The sequence below is a fragment of the Rutilus rutilus genome, assembly GCF_951802725.1.
Source record: "Rutilus rutilus genome assembly, chromosome: 7".
NCBI lineage: Eukaryota > Metazoa > Chordata > Actinopteri > Cypriniformes > Leuciscidae > Rutilus > Rutilus rutilus.
In genome coordinates this window covers 24,326,950-24,352,769 of record NC_140221.1, presented here as the reverse complement: position 1 = coordinate 24,352,769, position 25,820 = coordinate 24,326,950, and the positions used below count along the sequence as shown (strand labels likewise).

Below are 25,820 nucleotides of genomic sequence, written 5' to 3'. Positions count from 1 at the left end.
ATTTGGAAGAATGTTTGTAATCAAACAGATCTCGGTCCCCATTGACTTCCATAGTAGGAAAAAAATATACTATGGTAGTCAGTGGGGACCGAGATCTGTTTGGTCATTTTGTCACACAGTATATTTTTTTACAAAAATATGTATTAGTATACACAGAAATGACATGTATAAGAACATGATACACCTGAAAAAAAAATACACCCCATACAAATATGGCCAAATTAAATTAGTCATGAGTGGCTGTATAAATAAGCACAAAAAGATGAATAGCTCAATTAAAACAGTCTTTAATCCAAAAGTCCTCAGGAAACATCCATTTAACCAAGATGAGACCGGAGAACTGAACAAAACAGGGAGTATAATATACACAGGCTAAATGAGTTCATTAATAGAACGAAAGGTGAACAGAATCATTCATCAAGGGAACACACTTTGGTCACACAGGCAAAAACAATGAAACTAAACCAAAACAAAACATACATGATACAGTATGGCACTTTTGCGATGTTATTTATTTATTTTTGCAATGGCACACAGAATATTGAAATTCAAAAAATCTTTTCATAGTCACATACTTATTTCTTAGGTTTACAGAACACCAAAAAAAAATCCTGAATCTTTGTTTATTACAAACTTTTGCACTGTAGATTTAATGAAATGTTCTTAAAGCTCTCCTCTGGCAGTTTGGCATACTTTTCTTTTGTAAACTGCTCCAATTTTAATATTAAGGCTGCCTTCTTCCAACTGCTGCTTTCATCCTTCCATTGATATTTAATTGGTTTTATATCTGGATTTTATATTGCTTGCCACTTCAGAACTGTTTTGTTTTCAACCATTACTGGAAGTTTTATTCTTTTTTGGAGGTTTACAGACGTTTATCTTGCTGACCCATGACCTTTGATGCAGGCTGAATTTACGGTAAGGTAAAGAAATGTCCAAGCCAGCACTAGCTCAGTCTGAAAATAGATGGAATCTTTAGCTCGACAAAGGCAGCATTTTCTGTTCCCTTATTTTGCAATTTCTGTCTGTTCAACAAGGCAGTTGTGTTTGTCAAACTATTTTAGTAAACAAGTTTCAGCAAAATGATCATCCACTTATTATTCTAAAATTCCCATCTTCAACAAAACGAGAATTTGAGTCTAAGACTTGAGTCTAGATTTGAGTGTAAATGTGCTTTTTTTTTTTTTGGTAACAATTTAGATAAATCCATTGTAGTAAACATGTAGATATGATCAAAATAAAGCTTTATGCTTCTTATGTACTTTTCTCCTGTAAAGTATGCAATCATTATAAGTTTCCTTGTTACACGTTATGTATAGTTACAGTACACTATAAATGATGGGTTACACTTTATTTTAAGGTGTCATACCGCGTTTCCACTGTCGGGCCAGGGCCGGGCCGTGCTAGTGCGTGCCAGGGCCAGTCACGTTTCCACTGTCACTTCCGGGGCTTGATCGGGGCTTACTCGGGGCCAACGGCCAGGATTTCTGGCCCGTCGAATACCTTGGGCCAAAGCGGGCCAGCTCGGGCTAGAGGAGTGGTTACCAACAGAGGAGGAGTTTACCGTTGGGAGACGGCAGCGCCGGATGATTCTGTCAGCATTTAAGACTTAAATATAAAATAATTTAAATCGCGTTCATGTTTGAATGCCTTCTGTTTGTGATGCAAAAGACTATGCGCGCTAGCCGTTACCATAGTAAACATAGTAAACGCTTGAAGATACGCATAGTAAAAAAAAAAACATAGCGAACGCTTGAAGAAATCAGACCAATCTTAAAGGCTATCACAGTCATGTTTTTATTTTATCTGTCATAGCCTACGTCTCGTCTCTTTAAACCGGACTATCAAAAAATAAAGTAACTTTTTTTTTCGGGAGCTTCCTCTGTTTCTCTGACTGAAAATATCTGTATGGGAGTCGAGAGAGTGCTAAAGCTCCTCAGGTCGTATGGCATATATTTGTAGAAATTATATTTTTTTCTAAATGTGATGTAAATATGTCCTGTAACTAAGTTACCAGATAAAGAAACAGACGCGACTGAAAAAGTAAGTGTCCTCTTTCTTTTGTGAAATAGACCTAACGGTAATTTATTTCTGCGTGACTAATGTGCATTTTTTACATAATTTTTACATAAATTAATTCATTATGATCAATGTATCACTTTTTATTGTAAACCTGTGGTAAAACATCGATGCTTGGGTTTTAAATATTCAAGTAGCTGCTAAACAAACAAACAAAAAAGCTAGCAAACGGCCGCTTTTATCGTGTTTGTTTTCAACGCTGTTTCCAGTGATTTCTGATTAGTTTTCTGATAAAACTTCCATTTGTTGGTGAAATGATGGGTTAGTGTGACGTTGTCCCAGAGAGGCGTGTTACGGGCGTGTTTTAGTGAAGCGCTGGGGAGCTCCTGGCCCGACAGTGGAAACGCATGCCCGGTGCTATTGGCCCGAGGCTATTAGCCCGGCACGGCCCGTTTAAAGCCCTGGCCCGACAGTGGAAACGCGGCTAATAGCTAATTGTTACAGTTTAATTATATATTTAAGTACTGAGTAATATTAAGCAACTACATGTACTTACTATAGGGTTAGGGTAGAATTAGGATTTGGTTTAGGGTTAGTTGCATGTAATTATGCATAACTGATTGTTATTACTAAGTACATGTAACATATGTAACAAGGACACTGTAAAATAAAGTGTTACCAAATTATGGATAATCATATCCGTCCTTCAGATGAGACGTTAAACCGAGGTCCTGACTGTCTGTGGTCATTAAAAATCCCAGGATGTCCCTCGAAAAAGAGTATGGGTGTAACACCGGCACCCCTTGGCCTCTATCCATCATGGCCTCCTAATCATCCTTATACTGATTGGCTTCATGACTCGGTCTCCTCTCCACCAATAAGCTGGTGTGTGTGTGCTGTGTGGTGGGCGTTCTGGCACAATATGGCTGCCGTCGCATCATCCAGGTGGATGCAGCACATTGGTGGTGGTTGAAGAGATTCCCCCTTCCATGTAAAGTGGTTTGAGTACCCAGACAAGCGCTATATAAATGTAATAAATTATTATTATTATTACATTTTTTATATGCATTTAACTCTAAACTAACCAAAAACCACACTAACCACATAGTAGTAGCTAATTATTACTCAGTACTTAAATACACTGTAACACGGGCACCTTAAAGTGTAACCATTTATATTAACCATTTAATTTTAATATAAATACCATTTATTTTATATGTATCAAATGTTTTACTGCTCCTGACTTTTCTGCTGTTTAAATATATAGAGAAAGTGATTCAGATTTTGCTTTATATTTTACATAACAGTATTATAATGCACCAGCATAAAAAAAAGCAAAAAATTAGTGAAATATCAGTCGTTAGATCCCAAAACACAAATTTCAGATGACAGTAATTTTTGTGTACATTATATCTGGAGTGAGCTCAGTCAAGCCACTAAACCACGAAACTGAAAGTATATCTCAAATCTTTTCAAGAGAATGGAAACCATGCAGTTTCCAAAGTGAAACAGTGAAAGTAGTTTGCGGATAAAAGAGACTTTAAGACTGCACAATTGTGATAAGAAACATACAATATGAAAGGAAACAACTTTTTAAAAGTTCTTTATATATGTGTGCATGCAGTTTCCCCCGACAAATGTATAGGTATTTTCCCTAATTATTTTTATTTTATTATTGAGCTGTTTACATTCAGGATGGAAGATCATTTTAGGCTATAAATGATTCTTCTGTTGACACTTTGAGTATTTATTACTAATGAATTCTAATAACTAATGCAATAGGAAAAAAATGTCCATTGCCATGTGTTAATTATCACCAATGAGTTAACAAAATCATGAGAAGTAAAGTTGGTTACACTGCATTTCAAGGTGTCCTTGTTACAGTGTAATTACATTTAACCACTGAGTAATATTAATGAACCCAATGTACTTACTAAAATGTAGGGTTAGGAATATGGTTTGGTTAAAGGTTAGGTGCATTATGCATAATTTACTGTTAAGTAACAAGAACACTAAAATTAAGTGTATATATATAGAGAGAGAGAGAGAGTATTATCTTTCCATCTCCACTTAGAGTAAAGCTAGATAATTATTTTCCACTGGCAGCAAAATTGCAACTCAACATTTTTTTATCACTTCCTCTTTTGAGCATCAATATAAACTGCAGAAGATGCCACTCGTCCTAGACCTGCTTCACTCCACGCCTGATCTCAGCCTCAACATGTCACTGAACTCATATTTACTGCTGGCAGTTTTTGCAGTCTGCTGCTTCTCAACCCACATGGGTAAGTGTCTAGGAAAAAAAAAAAAAACTGTTATATTTAATCATCACATTTTAAATTATTGTATAATATTTATATGATTTGTGTATTAATTTAATACAAACTTGTGTATTAACGTGCATTAACTTAATTTATTTGATCAAATATGTCTATAAATAAGGTGCTTTTAAAGTTTAAAGGTGGATCTGTGTTATCATTTACTTTATGCTCTCAGCTGTTGTTGTTGGGATGCACAAATGTACTTGATTATATAAAAAAAAATAGCTAGTATTCATGCCTTTGATTCTGATCAAATGATTTTAATATTGTACTTTTGAGAAACATAATTCTAACTGTTTCAGCATTCCCAATGGATGGGATTGCTACCAACAACAAGTGTCGGTGTCTGACCACCACCTCAACCGTAATCCCACCTCGTCTGTTCCATAAGATTGAGATCCTGCCTCCAGGAGCACACTGTCGTAAAACCGAGATCTTGTGAGTCGTGATGTTTTGCCTCTATACGCTTCAATCACAGACATGGGGAAATGTGCATGGGGGTGGGCATTTCCTCTGTTCTAACAAACCTCAGAGCTCTCGAAAATACCTTACATTATTTGCACATTTGCCCACGCAGCTCTCAGACAAATGTCACTTATACCAGCCCAGACCAATATTGTTGCATATAGTCATCGAATCTCTTTCAATTCTTCAGGATTACCAAAATGGACGGCAAAACAGTTTGCATAAACCCCGAAGCAAAATGGATCAACAATATCATCACCAAAGTAATGAGAAGGTAGGATATCAAGTTTTAACTCCCAAAATTGAAACGGTCTAATCTAGATTTGACGTTTTTCTTTCTTTGCGTTGTCTAACTATCTTCTCCTTTTGTTTCTTTTTCCTTTAGCAAAAGAACTGTAAAGGAAACTGCTGCGCCCACTGTGGCATAAATCAATGTGGACAAGAACAACCGCAAGAAAGATATTTTCCATTTTCTCAACTAATTCTTTTGTTCAAACCGCTAACTCTAGTGCGCTGAATGCTATACAGTTATATGTTGTTATCGTAGGCTGTCTAAAAAAACCTGTAATTCTTATTTTGAAATAAAAATCTCACAACTTTCTTCCTTTTAAATGACATCTTTATTGCCTTTATAGGACAGGACTTTCAGTTTGTTTTACAAATGGGCCACACATAGCACCATTTTCAGTTGCAAAACAGCACAATAAAGATGAGTTTTGTATTTCAAATCATAACCATATGCGTTAATAAACCAAAACATATTTAGAAAACATGTATTCCTCAGTTGAGTCATTGGGAAAAGCCAATGATAAAGCCATCATCAAGTTGGGAAACTGCTTTTCCCCCCAGCCAATTCCAGTCATTGTGTCTCAAATTGATTAAAATTATGCTTTACATATTACAATCATGCAGGTCCTTCATTAATTAGAATTTCTCAACAAGACTGACCTCAATCCCTGATGCCACAGTCCACATTCAAGGAAAGACTTGCGCTATATTCCACATGCATTTCTAACTAGTTTTAAAACACTGCATGTTCAATCTGGATTAAAATAGCATGGCCAGTCAGACCCTTTGCCAATTATATTTGGAAATGTATATTCAGCTGGTTCAGTGGGAATTTCTGTGAGGGATACTGGATATGTTTTAGACATATACACACAATATAAGCCTCAGAAAACAAACCTACTGCTACCACAAAACCAGTGCAAAAGCAAACTGACTTAGCACTGCTGACCATAACAGCAACATTGTAACAGGATCACGGTCACTTTAGTAGTCAACATGTCTCTCTGGTGAAGAATACAGATGGATGGGTGGATGGAGGGGATGCTGGTGCTGGCTCACTCTGTAAGCGTCTTGCTTTCACAGGCAGTACTGCTGTAGAAAAGATGATTCAGACTAGGCACAGTTTGATCAAAGTGGAATGCTCTAATTGTGAATCAATTTCTGCAAAAGTGAATTCATAGAGGCCGATAAGACTCACAGTTTTGTTCATGTTGTGTTGGATGTTGCTTTTAGAAATTATGTAATGTCAAATATTGCTCATCATTTTCTGATTAAATTAAGTTTTTGATGACCATCAGCTATTAAAAAAAAATGTGAATGTGTTGTCTGTACCCAAACCAAATATGTAATTAAACTTTACAGGGATGGGAGTTAATCAGCGTGGTTATTGTTTTTGTTTGTCCAATGGCAGTAAGTGATAAGCAACATGCAGCCAGAGGTGGACAGTAACAAAGTACATTTACTTGAGTACTGTACTTAAGAACACTTTTTAAATGTCTGTACTTTACTTGAGTATTATTTTTTCTGGAAACTTTTTACTTTAACTTCACTATTTGAAAGACAAATATCGTACTTTTTACTCCACTACATTTCTGTCAAGGTCCTTGAGTAGAAAGTAGTAATGTCAGTCAGGAGATGATTGTGGTTGCAGGGGTTGCATTTTGGTTGGAAATGAAAGTCAAATTGACGTCAACATCCAACGTCGGACAGATGTTGGATTTTGGTTTGGAAAATAAAGTCGGGTTGACGTCAGAGCCCGACATCAGATTGACATCAACATCCAACTTCGGACAGACGTTGGATTTTGGTTGGAAAATAAAGTCGGGTTGACGTCAGAACCGACGATTTTAGTCATTGTTTTGGAGCACACTAGCTTATAGATAACATTAAGGCTAACATATTCATACTAAAAGCCAAAAAACTTAAAATAGGGCACTATTTGAGGGAACAGCCATTTGGGTGTCCGATATTGTGGATGTTATTGAGTGCACTTATTCAATCTCACATTCAATCCCACTACTGGAAATGTGTTCTAGAAATAAATTTGATATTGATATGAGGGTAGGTTGGCAGGCATAGATTCAGAGGCATAAGGTACTGTAAGTATTACATACAACAATGCAACAATAAAACAATGCATTGACATTTACTTTTTACTTTTGATACTTAAGTACTTTTAAAAACAAGTACTTCTGTACTTTTTCCTTAAGTAAAAATCAGTCTTTACAACTTTTACTTGTAACGGAGTAATATTTGACAGTAGTATCTGTACTTTCACTCAAGTAAGGAAGTTGTATACTTTGTCCACCTCTGCATGCAGCACACATACTCCAGCACCTCAAATAGTCAACTTTAGCACCTCTGACCTTTTTTTTTTTTTTTACTTTTTACTTTTACCAGCTCCACACAGAAAAAGGCACAGTGAGCTATAGCTTTGTCCAAGTAGTCATTGCGTGTCTATTAGACAAGTACTTCCACCAACTTCCACTCCTCACAGGTTAAACATCATAAAATGCTCCAGGATTTTAACTCAACAACTTGCTTTAAAAAAAATTATGATTGCTTGTTTGGACAAAACATTTTTTTGGTTTATTAAAGTCTGAATTCACCAGCAATCATGCAGAGAAATAACAACAATAATGTCACTGGTATCAAATAAATGCTTTAGAAGTTATTCTAGTTTGGCCAAATTCAGCTTAATGCTGGAATACACTACAAAACTGTTGCCCAGATTTTTGCCTCGATTTACAACCTGTACAAGGCAGCCTAAGTTTCCTAAAGACAAAATCTGAATATCTGATTTCACAGAAAATTGCGTAGTGTATGATGGGGACGTATTCAGATTTTTTTTAGCTTCAGACTATGATCCATCCAGTCAAACATGTTTGATTATTTTTTACATTTTTCTCCTAGCAACATTCTCCATGCATGTTTCTGCATGTATTTTGAAAGTCTGCTAGTATGTGATCCTCAGCCGTTTAGTGTATGATGCCCCGTTTTTTCTTTAATCATTTACAAAATTGGCAAGTGTATGATGCCTATTGTTATCTGTTCAGAATTAAAAAGTCATGTAGCCTTCATTTAAGTCATTCCAGTTTTAAGAGAAATTTAGTTTACCATAAATCCTTGAGAACCATAAAAATGTATATAACAGGAAGATAAAACTAGCCTGGCTAACGTTAGACCTCATCTCATTGAGACGTGGTCTGGGAACCACATGTTCATTTTCTCGTATTTGAGGCGTGGTTTACGAATGCCCAGAGCCGTTTATTTGGCGCTACGAATGTCTATCAAATGCGCCTGTACGTAGCTCATAGCCAATCGTTTCAATTATACCAGATGACGTATGCAGAGCGACAGAAATTCGACGAGGAAGAAGACGATGGGTCAGAGATTTATGTGTACACGATGGCGTTCAGCGACTAAACTACTTAGAACACTATCTAAGGCTGCATCGAAAGGTAACTTCGCGTCTGATGCCATGTTGGATCCATAGATATAAACAAACTGCTTCGGTGTGTCGCATAGACGTCGTCATCGTCTTGCTGCTCCCTCCCCGTTCTGTGATTGATCCCCTCGCTGAGGTGAAAATCTGGTCCATGGAATCCAGGCTGCCTAGCAGCAGAGCCCGTCTACGGAGAGCCTGCCCACTCCCTATTAAGTCCTATTGTACCGAATTTTGGTTGTAGTACCACCAGAGTTCCACTGGGGGCGCTCGCCATGAGTGCAAAATGAATGGGAGTCAATGGGGCTAGACGGCTAAATTTGTCTCTTTCACCCGATTGCCGTTGAGAAATCTCAGATCTGATTGTAGATTTTGCAAGTTCAACATGGGTTTTAGGTCGAAAGTTGAATGAACGAGTACTTATGTCCTTTCGATTTCTTACAGGTTGAGTTGTTGTTGCCCATAACACGCTAGCATTCTGCTAATGACGTCAGAATTCTGACGTCATTGACATTTTGAAAGACTTTTTAAAGCAAATAAGTGACTCTAAAAAATCTAACACCCAGCAATGTGTAATTTCTTTGCATCTCCTTTCGAATACAACATTCAAATTACTAGACAAAAAATTATATCCTGAGAAAAGTGGATTTTGAGGGGTATACCGCCATTGACCTCCATTCATTCTGCACTCGTCCTGTGAGCGCCCTCATATGGAATCAGAGTGGAACTGCAACCAGTTCAGAAGCCGGAAGTGTAGTGAGAGTGAAACTTCTCGCCATATTAGACATTCTCTGCTAGCAGCGTGAATAAAACCGCGCTGCGCGCAAGGAAGCATGGGAAAACCCAGGCTAAGATAAAACGGCCTCTCACAACAGAAATGCTCTTAAAGGGGTCATGACATGATTTTTTTTTTTTTTTTATGTTCCTTGAGGTCCATATAAAACCATAATTTACAGACAAAGCTTTATCAAATAGTTTATGATTTGCAAATGAGCTTCTGTCAGATCAAATAGACACGACTGCTCCAACTGTTAACAAAAGTTTCTTTGAAAACTCTACATTACACTGTGCCTTATTTACAAAACAATCTGCGGTCAAATGCTCTGATCAAACATATAATCCTCTGACGTTATCCAGGATGGCATTCAAAATAAACTACTGGTTCCTGCCGCTGATCTCCTTCTGAAATCTCTACAGTGACGCAATTTGTAACAAATCCTTCCCAAAGCCCTAAAATTATACTTAATAATTTTTTTGTCCAGAAAGCTTATTTAGCTCATTTCATTTTTGGAATGAAAGTATTTTTGGAATTTTGTGTTATTTTTTATTTAATTTATCTTTAAATTACTAGATTTTGTCAATAAATAAATAATTATTTAAGAAAATTATTTTAACTTAAATTCTAACTAACTCACAATTTCATGCATAACCCTTTTAATTCAGCTCAAAATATCTTACATTGGGAGTCTCTGCCAACCTCTTGTGGAAAAGAAAATAATATAACATGATATTTCATGACTCTTAGCCTTATAGCCCTACATGGAGCAAATGAGCTGTTCCGCTGGGTCCTAAAGTCAGTTTCTCTTCAGTAAGCATTCAGATACACATGTAGACATTATAAAATAAAAAATTTTGGTAAAGTTTTAGCATTTTTAGTTAGAATTTTGAGCATTTTTAGGTTTTTCTATGTGTGCTGAAGCATTCCTTGCATTCCATTAATTCCTAAGGGGGTTAAATTGACCCGCAAGGGAAGGATTTGTTACCAGTCAATTTATTTGTGTGCGTATTCGTGGTTCAAGTGCGACAAAAGTCCTAGGGTCTTGGAAAATTTAAAAAAATAAAAAGATTTAGTTTCCGGTCAAAATGACCTGAGGAAAGGATAAGGTATTAATTAGGATGCAATTGTGACGCAACGCTCGCATCCGGCGTAGGCATATGTAAAATGCAAATCCCCAAATTTCCAAACGAGCCATGATTTAATAAATGCTTTGTTTATAATGAGGAGTATGTTTTACTTACAGAATGTTTTAATGGTATGAAGACCTCTTACATGTCAAAAGATCAAGGCAAATTTGATTTAACATGTCATGACTCCTTTAAATCATATGCTTGTGCCAAACTAATAAAATGAGAGAGTAATTTTTCTCATTTCCAACAAATCTCAAAATGGCATTTATAAATATGAATTAACGTTCAATTTGTACCGATGCAGCTGACGAGCCATTAGCATTGAAAAAAGCGTGAAACAACACGACAAAGCAGATTCTGCCTTCATTTACTCAACCTCATGCAATTGTTTTCTTCTGTGGAACACCCAAAAAAAGACATTTCTCAGTGTTTTTGTCCATACAACGGTCAAAAATGGACGTCAAAGGTAACCAAACTGTTGGGTTACCAACATGTTTCTTTTTTGTTCCACAGAAGAAATGACTGCTTTAGCGTTAGTTCTACCAGGAAGACTCTAATAGGACTCATACTAATAGGTCTGGCCAATCACTGATTGACACCTGAAGTATATAAGCACTGAACTCTCGGTTTTATGTTCGCAGTTGATGACGCTGACGTTCCCCTCCATCCTCTCCACCACCACCAGGTTGGTCCCTGTCCATCCATCGGGTGTAGGCTCTGCACCTGCCTTTATCTTCAGGCAGAATCAGCCGAATCTACATCACTAAGGATTAGGACTAAGGACGGGGCCTACGCCAAATAACTTTTCTATACAACTAAACATGACTCTGTTAATCCTTTTCGGAATAAACACCCTGCAAACGTTCACCTGCCCTCTGAGTCTTTCTGGTAGAAATAGTAATACAGGATTGAAAAAACGTGCGAGAGTAACTGATGGCAGAATTTTTGGGTGAACTATCCCTTACCCTCCTAGCTAGTATTCTGTAGCAATAAATTGTACCAATTACACCAACCCTGCCAATCAAATATTCTTTTGAAATGCTCGTTGACATAAATGAGGAAGGGAGGACTTTGTATTGTGTAAATATACATCAGTACGGTGATGTGATTTCGATGTTGCAAGCAGCAAGAGAAAAAAGCAAACATACAAAGCTGGGTTATAATCAGTAGGGCTGGGATCCTCTTTGATGGTGTCAATTTTGGACTTATTATGCAAAACATTTCTCTATGAAAGATTTTCTAGATTAAAAATAGTTTTCCTCTTCACTATCTTAATGCAAATCCATCTTCTGGTAATGTTGAATAGGGGAACTTGAGTTTGAATCAGACAGGATGCCATGAATATTTGCTGTTGCACAATAAAGAGACAAATGTGGTTTTATTGTACTGGGGAAATTTACAAATCAGGTCATTTTTATTTGAATTCATTACACTTCCTTTGTCAAATTTATGAGATGTTGAAGGGGAATTTAAAAGATGATGATCGAAACAAAGTCTTAATACTCGTGCTGACATTATTATGCTACACGATCTGTCTTCACGTTGCACATTTCTACCATCCATATTCTGACACATGGCTTATACAATCTCACACTCAGATTCAGACAAACGGATCAATTTCCCTGAAAGCAGCATTTGTTTTGTACCAAACAGAGAATCCCAACCCTAATTTGGTATTAAGCTTTTGTTTTCAAATTGGAAAATGTAATAATAAGATCATACAATCGTGTGCAAAGGTTAAAAAAAGGAACAAAGTAGGTGAGTACTTCACTCCTTAATGTGTGTGCCTATAGTTTTGGGGGCTCATGATTGGGGTTTGTCCATGATTTGGGGTTTAGGAGAGTGAGGGAAGGCGGGCTGCACTACCTGTGGATAGGCAGATGCAGCCCATTGAGGGGGGGTAAAGGCGGGTGGTACTCCAGCTGAGCCAGGAGGGAAAAGTGATCGGAGGGGATGTGCGGGTGTGGGCAGCCGGTTATGTTGTTGTCCTTCAGCCACTGAGTTTCCAGTGGACCCAGAACCCCCAAAACACTCATATGTGTCTTAGAGAAGAAGACGTAGTCAATCACACCCTTCAAAAAAAGAAGAGGAAACAGGTTTTCAAAAAAGGGCACTAATCTCAATATGCAGCATGCATCTAGAAATGGTAAATTGTAAATGCAACAAAAAAAAGTATAATTTGTAACTCAGGAGCCCAAAAGCAGCCAGTTCCCTGGTTTCCATGCAATACAATAACAAAGCGAGACACAATTCACTAACGAATGACTCCTACGAACCAAGTCTTTTTAAGAGTCGGTCAAAAGGTTTAGTTTTGAATCAGACTCACTTAGTCAGGGAATCATTCAGACTCATTACTGACTCTCTTGACGTAAACCATGAGTCATTTTTTAAATGAACCAGGAACATTTATTGTGATGTTGTGAGACTATTTACTGACTTGATATTCATTTGACAATTAAAGATTCATAGAGTTTTGTTGTAATAAATGAAAAATGGTGTTCTTTAATAAATAATTGTATTCTAAAGAAAATGAGCAAGAAGCTATGAACTCAATGAATTAAAGCACATCTGAACACTGACCTAATTCTGTAATTTGTCAATAAAAAAGATGTTTGGCTCTAAAATGTTTCATTTCTAGAGCCCTTATATAGAAAATACCCAAGACCCTATATGATCTCTATTCCCATTTTGAGTAAAAAAAAAAGAAAAAAGGTAACACTTTATTTTAAGGTGACTTAGTATAGTAATAACAGTAAGTTATGCATAATTACAAGTAACTAACCCTAACCGTAACTGTATAGTAAGTACATGTAAAGTAATATTACTCAGTACTTATTTGAGTAAGTAGCCTACAATGCAACTGTCACCTAAAAATAAAGCGTAACAAAAAAATAATAGAAATATCTCTGAATTATGAATCTCCTTACCTTGAAGTCATACGTGTAGTTGGTGTAGGGCATGAGATTTCCTTCGTAGGCACTCTTCAGCTGGAAACTGTGCGTGATACTGCCATCAGGCTTGCCGTTTTTTCCGTTGCAATTGAAGTTGGTTAAACAATCGCTGTACCGCAGTTCCTTAAAGTCTTTGTGATTTTCTGCAACTCCACCACTACTCAGATATTCCACCACACCTGTAAGGAAAAGCCAGGAAACCTAGTGATGCTGAGGCAAGGGCTTCATGCCAAATCTGACTTAGGCAAAAGTTGATGTCATTATGTCTCTTAGCACTGTCATTAAAGGGACAGTTCACACAAAATTTTAAATCATGTCATCATTTACTCACCTTCATGTCATCCCAAACCTGTTTGACATTTTTTTTCTTCTGTAGAACATAAAAGATGTTATTTTGCTAAATGTCTCAGTGATTTTTGTCAATACAATGGAAGTCAATGGTTAGCAACATTCTTCATAATATCTTCTTTTATGTTCCACAGAAGAAAGTAAGTCATACAGATTTGCAACGACATGAAGTTGAGTAAATGTAATTTTTGGGTGAACTGTCCCTTTAATATCGTAGTAGCAGGTGGATGTGGTTTGTGTAAGGAACAGAAAGGCCAATTTCATATTTTTTGGCTTCTGTGCTTGAAGTTGTAGTTCATATTTCAGATGAGCCTTTTCAAAAGTTCACACTTATCACTTATTTAAATGAACCACACTAACAGAGCAATAAAGAGTTCACCAGAGTTCATTTTATTCATGCCAAGTGTGAAGACACCCTTCATAAGAACTTACTTACACAATACAGATTGCTCATGTATGTTCCCCATTCTTTCTAATAATTTATCTTTAATAAGCAGTTCTAAATGTTACTCACCAGAGTCAGGGAGGGAGTTGAGGTCAGCACACAGGACGATAGGGATGGAGCTGGTGTCTGACGTGGGCGAGGCAGAGTTGATGGATCCCGAGGCCCTCTCAGCGATACTTTTTAGCTCAGACAGGAACATCATGGTCTGGATGAGCTTCACATCGGAGTACTCTGGATCCCAGTGCATGTGGGCATCAGCTACCAACAGGAGCTGTTTCTCTGGAGGCTGCTTTAAACCTGCAATATAACACCACTAAAGCAAATGGGACGAAAATATTTCAATAAAGAGGAGGAAATGGAGCTGCCTCCTTTAATTACTGAGATTTGGAACTGCAATTCACTACATAACATCTAAATAAGATATTTTATTATCAAGGTCTGTGAAACAGGAGAAACTCTGAAACACTGTGAAAACAGGAAACTCGATTTTGCAAGTGCAATCTATATCGCAACCATTTGAAAACACAAAATATTGTAAATTGATTTCACAGGAAAAAATTAAGAAAATGCTGAGAAAGAAGAAATAAAGTAGAACTTGGGTCTTATATGGAAGTCAAATAATGACAAATGGTTTTGAAACAAAAAAGCTTGTTGAATTGCACTACTAAAAAAAAAAAAAAAAAAAATGCATTGCATTAACCATGCTTGCATTTTAATGGATTGTATTTTTAGGGCTTGCATTTTTATGGGCTGAAATTCAACATGGTTGTATATTTAAGCTGTGAATATTTCAATTAAAAACATTTCACACGTTTTCATTTTTAAAAATTCAATAATCCATATTCACATCCCCAATAAGGTGTGAGTTTGGTCTTTTAGATCACTGTATTAGTCCATTTAGCGTCCATTTAGCATTATCCTGGATAATGACGTATTGAGGGAATCCCTATAGTTCTAAGAAAACTAAACAGCCGAGAGAAATATATGTCTACTACTTCAGATTTAACGTTTAATCTGTACATCAGCATCGGGGAATAACATTACAGGTTAATCTCGTTCACGGTAGAGAAAGCTGCTTAAATGTGCAAAACTAACTGTGAAGACTTAAATGTAACAGCTTTTGTGTCTTTATCAGCTTTTCCATAACTACTACTGGACCTGATGACAAATACTGACCGCATGCTCCATTTCTGTAAATCAGTTTTTTTATGAATGAATGACTCTCTCACCCTTTGCTCTAGTCTTCATCAACAAATGACAACAAATCGCTTGCACCCCCTGCTGGTGAGGTTGACTAACAGATATGGAGATTATCAATCGGCCGTTCCCAGATGTCAAATGTTGAATTTGTCTGTTGAATTTGAACCACTGAATATGTGGAAGTGAATTTGAAAAAGCGAAATAAAATGGACCAAATTGCCTGTCGAATATTATAGGTTGTATTTTTAAACAGAATGAATATTTTGGAGGTTATTATGAAAGGTGAATATGGATTATTGAATTTTTAAAAATGAAAACGTGTTTGAAGTGTTTTTAATTGAAATATTCACAGCTTAAATTAACAACCATGTTGAATATCAGCCCATACAAATGCAAGCCCTAAAAATACAATCCATTAAAATGCAAGCAGGGTTAATGCAATGCATATTTTCTCAAGTAGTGCAATTCAACAAGCTTTTTTATTTCAAAAACATTTGCCATTATTTTACTTCCACAGTCTTATCTGAAACACTGCTGACAAATGTATTTTGATGAACAACTGAAGATTTCAGAGACACAGACCAACAGACTGTTAAATTTGTCACATTTCAAAAGTGTGTATGCTGAAGAAATTGTATTCAGCTGTATGAAGGACATGTAGTGTTATCATTGAAATACAACCTAGCAATACATTTGACAACCACAGAATGTGTTTATCAGAATTCTGTTTACCAGACCACCACATAACCCAGCATTTTGGGTTACAAAATTGTTTAATTTAATTTAATTGTTTTATCTTCTTATTTTTTAAGGTGTTTAACATCCAGGTAGCAATCAATGTCTTATAGATGGATAACTGGATGGATGTATGGATAATATTTTTGGCCTTACTTTATTTTCAAAGACAGTAGTTATTATTGTCATCTCAGGTACACATTTTTAACTTTGAGATCTACTGCCATCTACAGGACGAGGCTAAACAGCAGCGTGTGCAGAAGAGGAAACCAGGAGCTATTTAATGTCAATTACAGAGTTATCACTCAATGTCCTTACCACTAGTAAATAGGTCTTCCTTCACCTCCAACAAGACAGCTACTCCAATGTTATCTTTGGTCATGACTCTGTTTAGCATAACCTCTGAGCCCTCTGAATTTGCCATCGCAACCTGATTGAACTCCACTGTGTTTTTCTGCACCAGAGCGAATCTAGAAAGTAATAAAGGGGCAAAAGATGAGCCGGATGTCAATTCACTTTAAACCTTGTAAAAGATGGAAGGGGTTACTCACTTCTCAGTCTTGAAGAAAACAGCACAGCCGTCCACATGTTTCCGCTCCTGTTCCGACACGAGTTTGGCACGAGACTTTGGACAGAAAAAGCCATCATATCCACGCTCTTTCAGTGTTTCCAGAAAGAAAGTGTAGTACTGCTCTGTTTCCACCTCCTGCACATGCAGTTGGAGAATTAGAGCTAAGTGGAAACCACTGCAGATATCAAAAGCACCATACAAACTTCAAGGGAAATCGATTTTTTCAATGCATATTTAATAATTTAGCTTTGTTTATTGTGGAAAAAACACATTTTCATTAACCATAACAGAAATTACAGACATGAGAGGTACACTACTATTCAAAGGTTCGGCGGGTCTGTAATAATAATACAAACAAAAAAAACTTTTATCCAGCAAAAACGATCAAAAGTGACAGTAAAGTACTTTTATAATGTTATAAAAGATTTCTATTTCAAATAAATGCTGTTCATTTGAATTTTCTACTCAAGGAATCCTGAAAAAAAAAAACATATTAAGCATCACAACTGTTTTTAACATTGATAATTAGGGCAATAATTGCCCTGAGGGGCAAAGGGACCAATTGTTTTCCTAAGCTAATAAAAAAAATGTCAACCTTTTGGGCACTTTTGGGGCCCAAAAGGAAACTTTGCACACACGTTGAAATAATCAGCCATCAGGGCCGGGCACAAGTTGCCATTGGGGGCTCTGTGGCACACTCTTTTATATTGTTGTATTTTAGGGGCTCTGTAGTGCATCAGGCCTTGTCTTACCTGCATTAACCAAATTTCATACACTTATAGGTCTCATCAGGCCAAACAACTTTCATGCTCATAGTCAAAGCCATAGCGCCACCAACTGGCAGCACAAAGTATGTTACTTTCAAAATGCTAAGAAATCTCCCTTATTTTACCTGATTTGCTTCAAACTTCGTCAGAATGATGTCAAGACACTGCAGATGGACACCTGCTAAAGGATTCTTGATATCTTGTATACTGTTGTCATCGCAACGCATCAAACTTTAATATTCTTTTTGGGTGTTTTTAAGACTTTTAGCATGCTTCAAATTGCATGAAACTTGACACACACACATTAGAGTTGTCAGCCAGTAAACATGGGCTACAGCCTTAATAATGGGCATGTAATAGGGACTCAGTAGTGCTACCTTTGAGTAAAATGGGGGGTAAGTTTTACCTACAGTCATCAAACTCAGTAAATATATTCTCATCGAGCCGGACAACTTTCTAATTAAAAACAAGCTATCTTGTGCAATTATAACAAAATTATCCCAATATAAAACCACAAATAGGTTACACTAAGTGAGCAAACATTTAGGTGAGATTTGAAATGGAAATGGAGCAATGTTTATATATTAATAAAATCCTTGATTAAATATGTCATCATATAAAGTGATCTCTTCAGAAGAAATTCCTAGACTTTCAATGGATGGACAAAAAAAATTGATAATATTAAAAAATATGTAAATGACAGTAGGCGGTTCTTCCCTGTGGTATTGAAAATGGATACATTCCAAGGTATAATATCAAAGTAATATCGTGACAACACTAGTGTAGGGTACCACAAATACTTAAAAATTTTCAAAGGGTGCCGTGACTGAAAAAAGGTTGGGAAGCACTGGTTTAGAGTTTAAAGAGGTCCTATTATGCTTTTTCACTTTTTCAACTTAAGTGTGTAATGTTGCTAGCCTGACTACGTCAGACTTCGTACTTCCGCTCAATTTCAGTTCGCTTCTGTACTCAGTCTGAGATATCGACCTGTCTTTCAGTTTTCCTCCGGCCTCAAAACAGCCGGCCAATCAACGAACAGAGGCCGGGCTGAGAGCCGTGACGTAGACGCCGATTGTACCGTGGATGCGTAGTTTTACTTCACATAATCTGCAAAAGTCGTTCACAGCCATGTTCAGTCCGGTATTTCACTCGATGGTTTTGTTTTCGCATCACACATGTGTTTACAGTTGAAGTTCAATGCGGCTGAGTCGGCGCATAACACACTTCTTAACCAAACGTTATGTGATTGGCTTACGGGTAATCAATGATTTTAAACTTCAGACAAGCGCCCCTGCGCGAGAAAGAAAACGCTTTTCTATTATGCCCTTCCAGACTCTGTCTACGAAGCAAAGCGAAGTAGCAGAGTTTGGTATTACCAGGCTATAATGTTGCAGTTTGAGCATAAAAAAGATCTGGAAGGTTAGTCCACTCTACAGGGAGATATTTTATTTAACAGAATCCACTTTTCAAGAACTACAACGAACGGCTCGTTTGGACTACAACACGATTTTTCCGGGCTTTATGAAGTCATAATGTTCCTCATTTAAATAATCCCTGCCCACGGAATACGCAAAAAAGCGGACAAGGCCTGGATGAGTTGCTGCTATGTCAACGAGACTGTTTTTTTCCCCACATCTCATTTGTTTGACCTTCCCAAGGCTGACAAACTTAGAATGGGTCAAATTTATTTTAAACACTATTCCTGAACATTATATGTTTATCTGTGCGCTGCGGAGAACACCTTCCAGAACAACGATGCAGGCTACACACAAAAGCTTTGTGACTTGTAAGTATGTCTTATTATTTGTAGTTGTGTTTTCTATTAACAGTTCTAATTAAGAGTTTTATGTTGTTGCTACACTCGTCTGTTAGCCAACATTAGTGTTGATATAGTGTTGTTTACTATAGCTTTTGTAAGGCTGTTCACCGCCCCTTAGGAAGATGAACTATGTTTTTGTGATCGATTACTGTTTGTATAACCATAGTTTTCTGACAAATTTGATTATAAAAAATGATTAAATGGTGGATAACATCGTACCTATAATGTACAAGAAAAACATAGCACTCTGAAATGTCCTGTGAAATCCGTGCTTGCAAAGTCCGTGCATGAAATCCGTTCAGGATGCTCCTCGTTTGTTAACTGAACTGGGTTTGAAATTGGCGCCATCCTTTATATTTACACTAGAGCAGAACTCGCGGTTATGGAGGGATGGGACATTTCCCGAACACAGGCTAAGCGCTGCCAATCACAACACACTAGGCAGTAAAAATGTGAATATGTGAATTTATTTATTGTTTTTTTGAACAATCAAGCATGAAAGAATATTCTAGAACACCCCCCAAAAAAGTCAAGACTTCATTAAATATATAGGCCTAGGCATAATAGGTCCTGTTTAACCCATTCATTGCTGTGTGCTTTTGCCTGCGTTAATGGATAAGAAATCTCTCAGGCCTTGTCTTTTTCTGTAAATTTGAATAACAAAATAAAGGCATAAATCCAGTTCATTTGTAGTGCAGTGACAACATAGTTTTAAATAATTTGTTTAATAATTAGGTTGATAAAAATATAAAAAGACCTTAAGGGAAATACTTCTGGACTTTAAGCTGCAAATGATAACTTCGAACTCATTTGAAAGTGACCTATAACATCGTATGACATGAAATACATCATAGTGGCACCAACTGTCTGCAGTAAATTTGACGTAGTTCTTTTATATTTACCCGCTTTAAAGGAACACTCCACCGTTTTTTTAAATAGGGCTTATTCACCTTCTTTCCTACATTTAGATAGGTGGGCAAATGCATTTTTGTCTCAGTGCATGCATTGTTTTAGTTTGACAGGGTCGGCTCTAGCTTAGCTTAGCATAATGAATGGAATCCTTTGTTGCCAGCTAGCATGTCCTGAGTAAAAGTGATATAAAAATATAAAAAACCCACCTAATTACTTCTTGTGGCCTGCGTATTCACAACAAGTACAAATAGTGATGCAGATTAACACTAGGCGATTTCCTAGGCAGATACTGACTTGGGACTATATTAATGGGGAAGCACAGGCGAAGCACTGCTACTTGGGCGCAGAGATATCACGCTCAAGTAGCAGTGCTTCGCCTGTGCTTCCCCCTAATATAGTCCTTAATATATAAGTCAATATCTGCCTAGGAAATCGCCTAGTGTTAATCTGCATCACTATTTGTACTTGTTGTGAATACGCAGGCCACAATAAGTAATTAGGTGGTTTTTTTTATTTTTTTATATCACTTTTACTCAGGACATGCTAGCTGGCAACAAAGGATTCCATTCATTATGCTAAGCTAAGCTAGAGCCGACCCTGTCAAACTAAAACAATGCATGCACTGAGACAAAAATGCATTTGCCCACCTATCTAAATGTAGGAAAGAAGGTGAATAAGCCCTATTTCAAAAAACGGTGGAGTGTTCCTTTAAATGCACATTGCCCGCCGTGCACAGTTGGCGGTGGCGCCAGTGCTTGGGCCTATCATTGCTACTTGCAGCTATATTACTTAGAAATGTTCCTTTAGCACCAAATCTGCATATTAGACAGATTTCTGAAGGGTCATGTGACATATAAGACTGTAATGTAATGAAGTAATGATGCTGAAAAATCAGCTTTGCCATCACATGGATAAATTACATATTAAATCATATTAAAATACAATACAGTCATATTAAAGTGTATTTCACAATATTACTGTTTCAAAGACCCCAACCTTTTGGACGGTAGTGTATATTTTGCTCATTTTAATTGAGATTTTGTGAGCTTCATATTGTGGATATGTACCTGCAGGCTGATGATGTCAGCGTCACAGTTAGTGATCTCCTCCATGATGCCCTTCTTCCTGTACTCCCAGTTAAGGGCCCATGAGGGACAATAGCCGTACAACTGCCTTGTTGCATACTTGTCACAGAGCACATTGTAGCACATTACTGTGAACACAGCTTGAGAACACAGATTTAATATTAGCTTTGCGGTTGCTAAATCAGGCTTTTCAAAAGCCTGTGACGGGATGCGACTATGTACCTGTGGGCATCATTTGGTCTCGCTCCCTCAAGGTGATCCAAGGTCTTTGGGGGAGTTGTTCAGGGTGGACTAATTTTGGGAGGGGAAACAGTTGAAGTAAGTCAAAGGAATAACTTAATTAAATGAATAACATGAGTACTGTATTAATAAGCCACTATGTACCTGTGTCCGTTATTACCTGCAAGATTGTCAAGCATGTAATTCAACAACTTCCTTGTTCCATCAGGCTCCTGATACAGGTTGAGTATATCCTGGGACAATGGATTACCTGCAAAAGAAATATTGTTCTCAGGCCTAATAAAAAAAAATTGCATGTTTGTTCTGCACATATAAACCTTCAAAAAAAGCTTCACCTTTGAGGCCGAGGGTTTGCAACTGGAACAGCCGACCAAGTTCATAAGGCAAAACTCGTAAACAATTGTTGTTCAAAAGCAATTCCCTTGAAATACACACAGTACAAAACATGTTACCATGTTTAGTGTAACTGAATAAAATCGTTCAAAGTGAACTACACAAAGGTCTACTGATTAGACATTTTAGCTTAAATAGAGTAATAAGCCCTCTGAGTCACATCCTAATTCTATTTTTATACATTTTGCCTATTTAAAATGGAAACAATAAAACAATTTAGTGTTCTTAATGACTATTGTCTTTAAGAACCTGCATGTGCTGAGAGGCTGCATTCAGTCTGACAGGACTTCATGGAGACGGACCCATTTGTTAAAACGCACCTGAGAGTCACCATGTTGCCAAGTTCTGCTGGCAGGCTGCGTAGTTTGTTGGAGGACAGGTTCAGGTAGACGAGATGGGGCAGCTTTGCGATTTCAGGGGGAATCCGGCTCAGGTTGTTGTTGTTGATGTGGAGAGCAGTCAGATGGGTCAGCGTCCATAGTGAACTGCTCAGGCTTCTGACTCGCCCTGTACCACAGGTGCACAGACAGAGTTTGTGACAAACTTTTTTTCTCCAAATATCCCGGAGAACACACACACACACTGATAAATGTTTATCTTCAGCATTAGAAGTCACTTTGGAAAAAAACAACTTAGTAGTTCAGTATAAGTAGGTTTTCTTTTCATGTTTCACTTCAGTGATTTATTCATTAATTTCTCTTGTCAGTGTTCCTTCAGTGGCACTTTTTTTTTTCTTTTTTTTTAAGTTGAGGAATAAGGTTGAAGAAGTGAGGAATAATAACTAACCAGAAATCTCCAACTCGGTCCAGTATGATTTCTTCCCACTGGCCGCTTCCTCGGCTGACATGATGGTGTATAATCTGCGTGGGTCTGGAGGATCATATTTTTCCTTTGGCATGCCTGTTAATCTGAAAATTAATGCAGAAAATATATGATGCGGCATTATTTCTCTTACTTACAGTATGTCATTTTCTCAAAAGACAAATATTTGTATGAATTTGTATATTTGTATGAATCATAAGAAACTGAGAGAAAGTTTAAAGTCTGATCAATGAGTCAGCTGGCAGTTTAAGTGTAATTGTAGTCGTCAGTTGAGGAACGCCGTGAGAGCGGCCCTGTCCCAAATGGCACCCTAAGCACTCACAGTCTTCCTACAAGTCCGCACTTTCATGACGTAAAGTCTGCTGCAGAGCTCACATCAGTGCGGGCTCGGCAAAAGTGCGCATCAAGGGCGCATATCGACCGCAAAGGGGGCATTCGCGAGCACCCTTCTGAAACCTAAAATGACAAACGGGTCACCCTACGGTCTCATGGACTTAACGGACACGTGCACGCGGCAGCCATTGTAAGTCCACAAGACCGAAAGTGCATGAAGTGTGCCATTTGGGACAGGGCCAGCGAGTCCCTCTAAGGCCTCAGACCAAACTGACCGCCCTTAGACACACTAACATTAAGTAAACATGATGTAAATAAGACAACAAACAAGCCCTTATACTTGCGCAAAGAAAACCTTTTTCTGACAATGGTTAAGAATTGCTTAAGGTGATTTTAAAATAAAGCTTATGAAAAACACTATGTAGTGACTAAGTAAGGTTGTAAAATATCGACATATCATCTACACTACAGGTCAACAGTTTGCGGTCGGTAAGATTTTTTAAATGTTTTTGAAATGTGTCTCTTATTCTCTCCAAAGGTAAAACCAATACTGTGAAATATTAGAATTTAAAATAACTGTTTTCAATTTTAATACATTTTAAAATGTCATTTATTCCAGTGATGGTAAAGCTGTATTTTCAGCATCATTACTCCAGTCTTCAGTGTCACATGATCCTTCAGAAATCATTATAATATGCTAATTTGGTGCTCAAGAAACATTTCTTATTATAAGTGTTGAAAACGATTTTGTTGCTAAACCAGGATACTTTTATTCAGGATTCTTTGATGAATAGAAAGTTAAAAAAGAACAGTATTTATTTGAAATAGAAACATTTTGTAGCATTATAAATGTCTTGCTTTCACTTTTGATCATTTTAATGTGTCCTTAAAAGTATTAATTCCTTTAAAAAATGTATATATAACAATATATTCTAAAATACAAACCAGCATGAGAGATCCTGAGTGCTTACTGAGAGACAGACAGCTGATGTTTACACTGAAATGTTTGAGTAGTTGATACAGTATCTCTCATGCTGAGCCAAGACATTATGGCAGTCTAGGGCACTGACAGAGTTTAACTTAGTTGAACTCTGGAGACGTCGCAGAAGTTTCTTATCAATCCCTTTCAGCTGTAAAAAGATGAAAAGAGCACTTTCACATAAGACACTATTAATAGGTAGAACCACCAGCAAGACTTTTGAACAGGCCCTTATTTGTCTTGTATAGAAAGAACATGTGCCGCGCTGTAATCATTCAGTCGCAGCTGTTACACACAAAAGCACACTGCCAAAGATCTGTTTGGGTATAACATATCCTTCTTTTGAATGTTTGTTTTGTTTTTGTTTTTTTACATGCAGAACTTCAGACACTTCATTAATTCTACTGGACTTTGGACTAGATATCATATATCAGTTTGTCACACAGACATCATATTGCACAGCAACCGTATGTCTCACTTCTCATCAACATAGTATATTGCTGCTGTCAGTACTCCTGCATATAGGGGTGTATATTTCATTTAGTGTATATATATATGTACATTATGTGTACACTGTGCATACTGTTCAATGTGTGCATTGTGAGTTCTGTCACTAAACCGCTGTGTGTGTATAGTCATGAGACATTCAAAGTTATTTGACTGAACACTATGGCGTTTAATATGCAAACAAACGCTGGGTCACGATAATGACAGCTGTGGCGTTACGTAACCTGCTCTTTGAAGTTACTAAGTAACTTCCACGAATAAAACAAAAACACAAGTTCTGAATTGAATCTTACTTGCACTTACTGTTTAAAATCCCTTCAACAACGTCGTGGTGTTTTGCATTGCAGGCAACAGCGAGTCAACGACTCAGTAGTTGTTGTCAACCACTCAAACGGCGGGGTTTGTGTTATGTAAGGCTATTATTATTAGCTATTCTTGCCATGTCAAAAAAAAAGTTGTGGCCTGGGTGATTTAAGTTACATGAAATAAGTTTCGTTGGAGAGCTGACAACCACAACATGAAAAGCAGGAGCAGATCTGGCTGTGCCACCAGTTCAGACATTCCTCTTCATCACCAAATACGGTCATATATAAATCAGGAGAATCTGTGGCGTGTAATAGGTTGAAACACTGTTCTCTCTTGTTTATTAAGTTACAGAACACACACATTCTCCTCGTCTGATCTTCTGGAGGTAGAGCTGCGTGGAGACGTCAGGCATATTTGACACCCAACAATATACACAACAGAAAATCAGCACGCCGGAATGCAGGACGTAGACTCTTACCTGCATTCGGGAGGTGGGAGAGGAGCTGCTGGTGGGATATGATCAGAGACATACAGACAAACTGTGACCGAGCCTCATCCTGAGAGTCGGGCAGAAGGAAGGACAACACTCTGAGCTTCCGCTCCAGTCAACGGTCCCCTTACAACTAGCGATAGCAAGTCCGACTCATTTATGCGAATCGGTTCTTTCGAACAGTTAACTTTAAAAGAATCGGTTCAAACAACAAGCTTTGCCTATTATTTTACGACATTACGTAATTGTGTCACTCACGTGGTCCCAACGTCACACATTCCACAAGATCTAATAAAAAAAAGCATTCCATAAAGTGGGCATATTTGGTTGTTTATTTATTTTATATGAAGTTTATATATTCGTTTTCATCAACTTTTTGTACGCAACAAAACGTTATGATTGATTTTGTATGTTATTTGATTTATTAATTTACTTTTCACCCCGTTAGTCAAGTCCTCCGTTCACCCCGAA

General features: G+C 37.3%; 1 protein-coding gene across 3 annotated transcripts; it reads right to left on the bottom strand.

Annotated features, from left to right (window-relative positions):
- Positions 1 to 3,607: 3,607 nt before the first annotated feature.
- On the bottom strand, positions 3,608 to 25,530 carry cnot6l (CCR4-NOT transcription complex, subunit 6-like). Of its 3 annotated transcripts, none has more exons than XM_084415445.1 (13): positions 25,338 to 25,530; positions 22,699 to 22,820; positions 22,233 to 22,419; positions 21,855 to 21,940; positions 21,680 to 21,769; positions 21,502 to 21,570; positions 21,262 to 21,419; positions 16,677 to 16,831; positions 16,444 to 16,595; positions 14,260 to 14,487; positions 13,374 to 13,576; positions 12,313 to 12,518; positions 3,608 to 4,312 (listed from the first exon to the last, which is right to left on the bottom strand). In XM_084415445.1, exons 2-13 carry the CDS (start codon positions 22,808 to 22,810, stop codon positions 4,213 to 4,215), a joined length of 1,746 nt encoding a protein of 581 aa, XP_084271571.1. In that variant the 5' UTR covers positions 22,811 to 22,820; positions 25,338 to 25,530; the 3' UTR covers positions 3,608 to 4,212. The 3 variants fall into 3 exon arrangements, with proteins under 3 accessions (XP_084271571.1, XP_084271572.1, XP_084271573.1); XM_084415446.1 differs by lacking the exon at positions 3,608 to 4,312 and adding an exon at positions 5,409 to 6,185; XM_084415447.1 differs by lacking the exon at positions 3,608 to 4,312 and adding an exon at positions 5,409 to 6,182.
- Between the last annotated feature and the right edge of the window lie 290 nt (positions 25,531 to 25,820).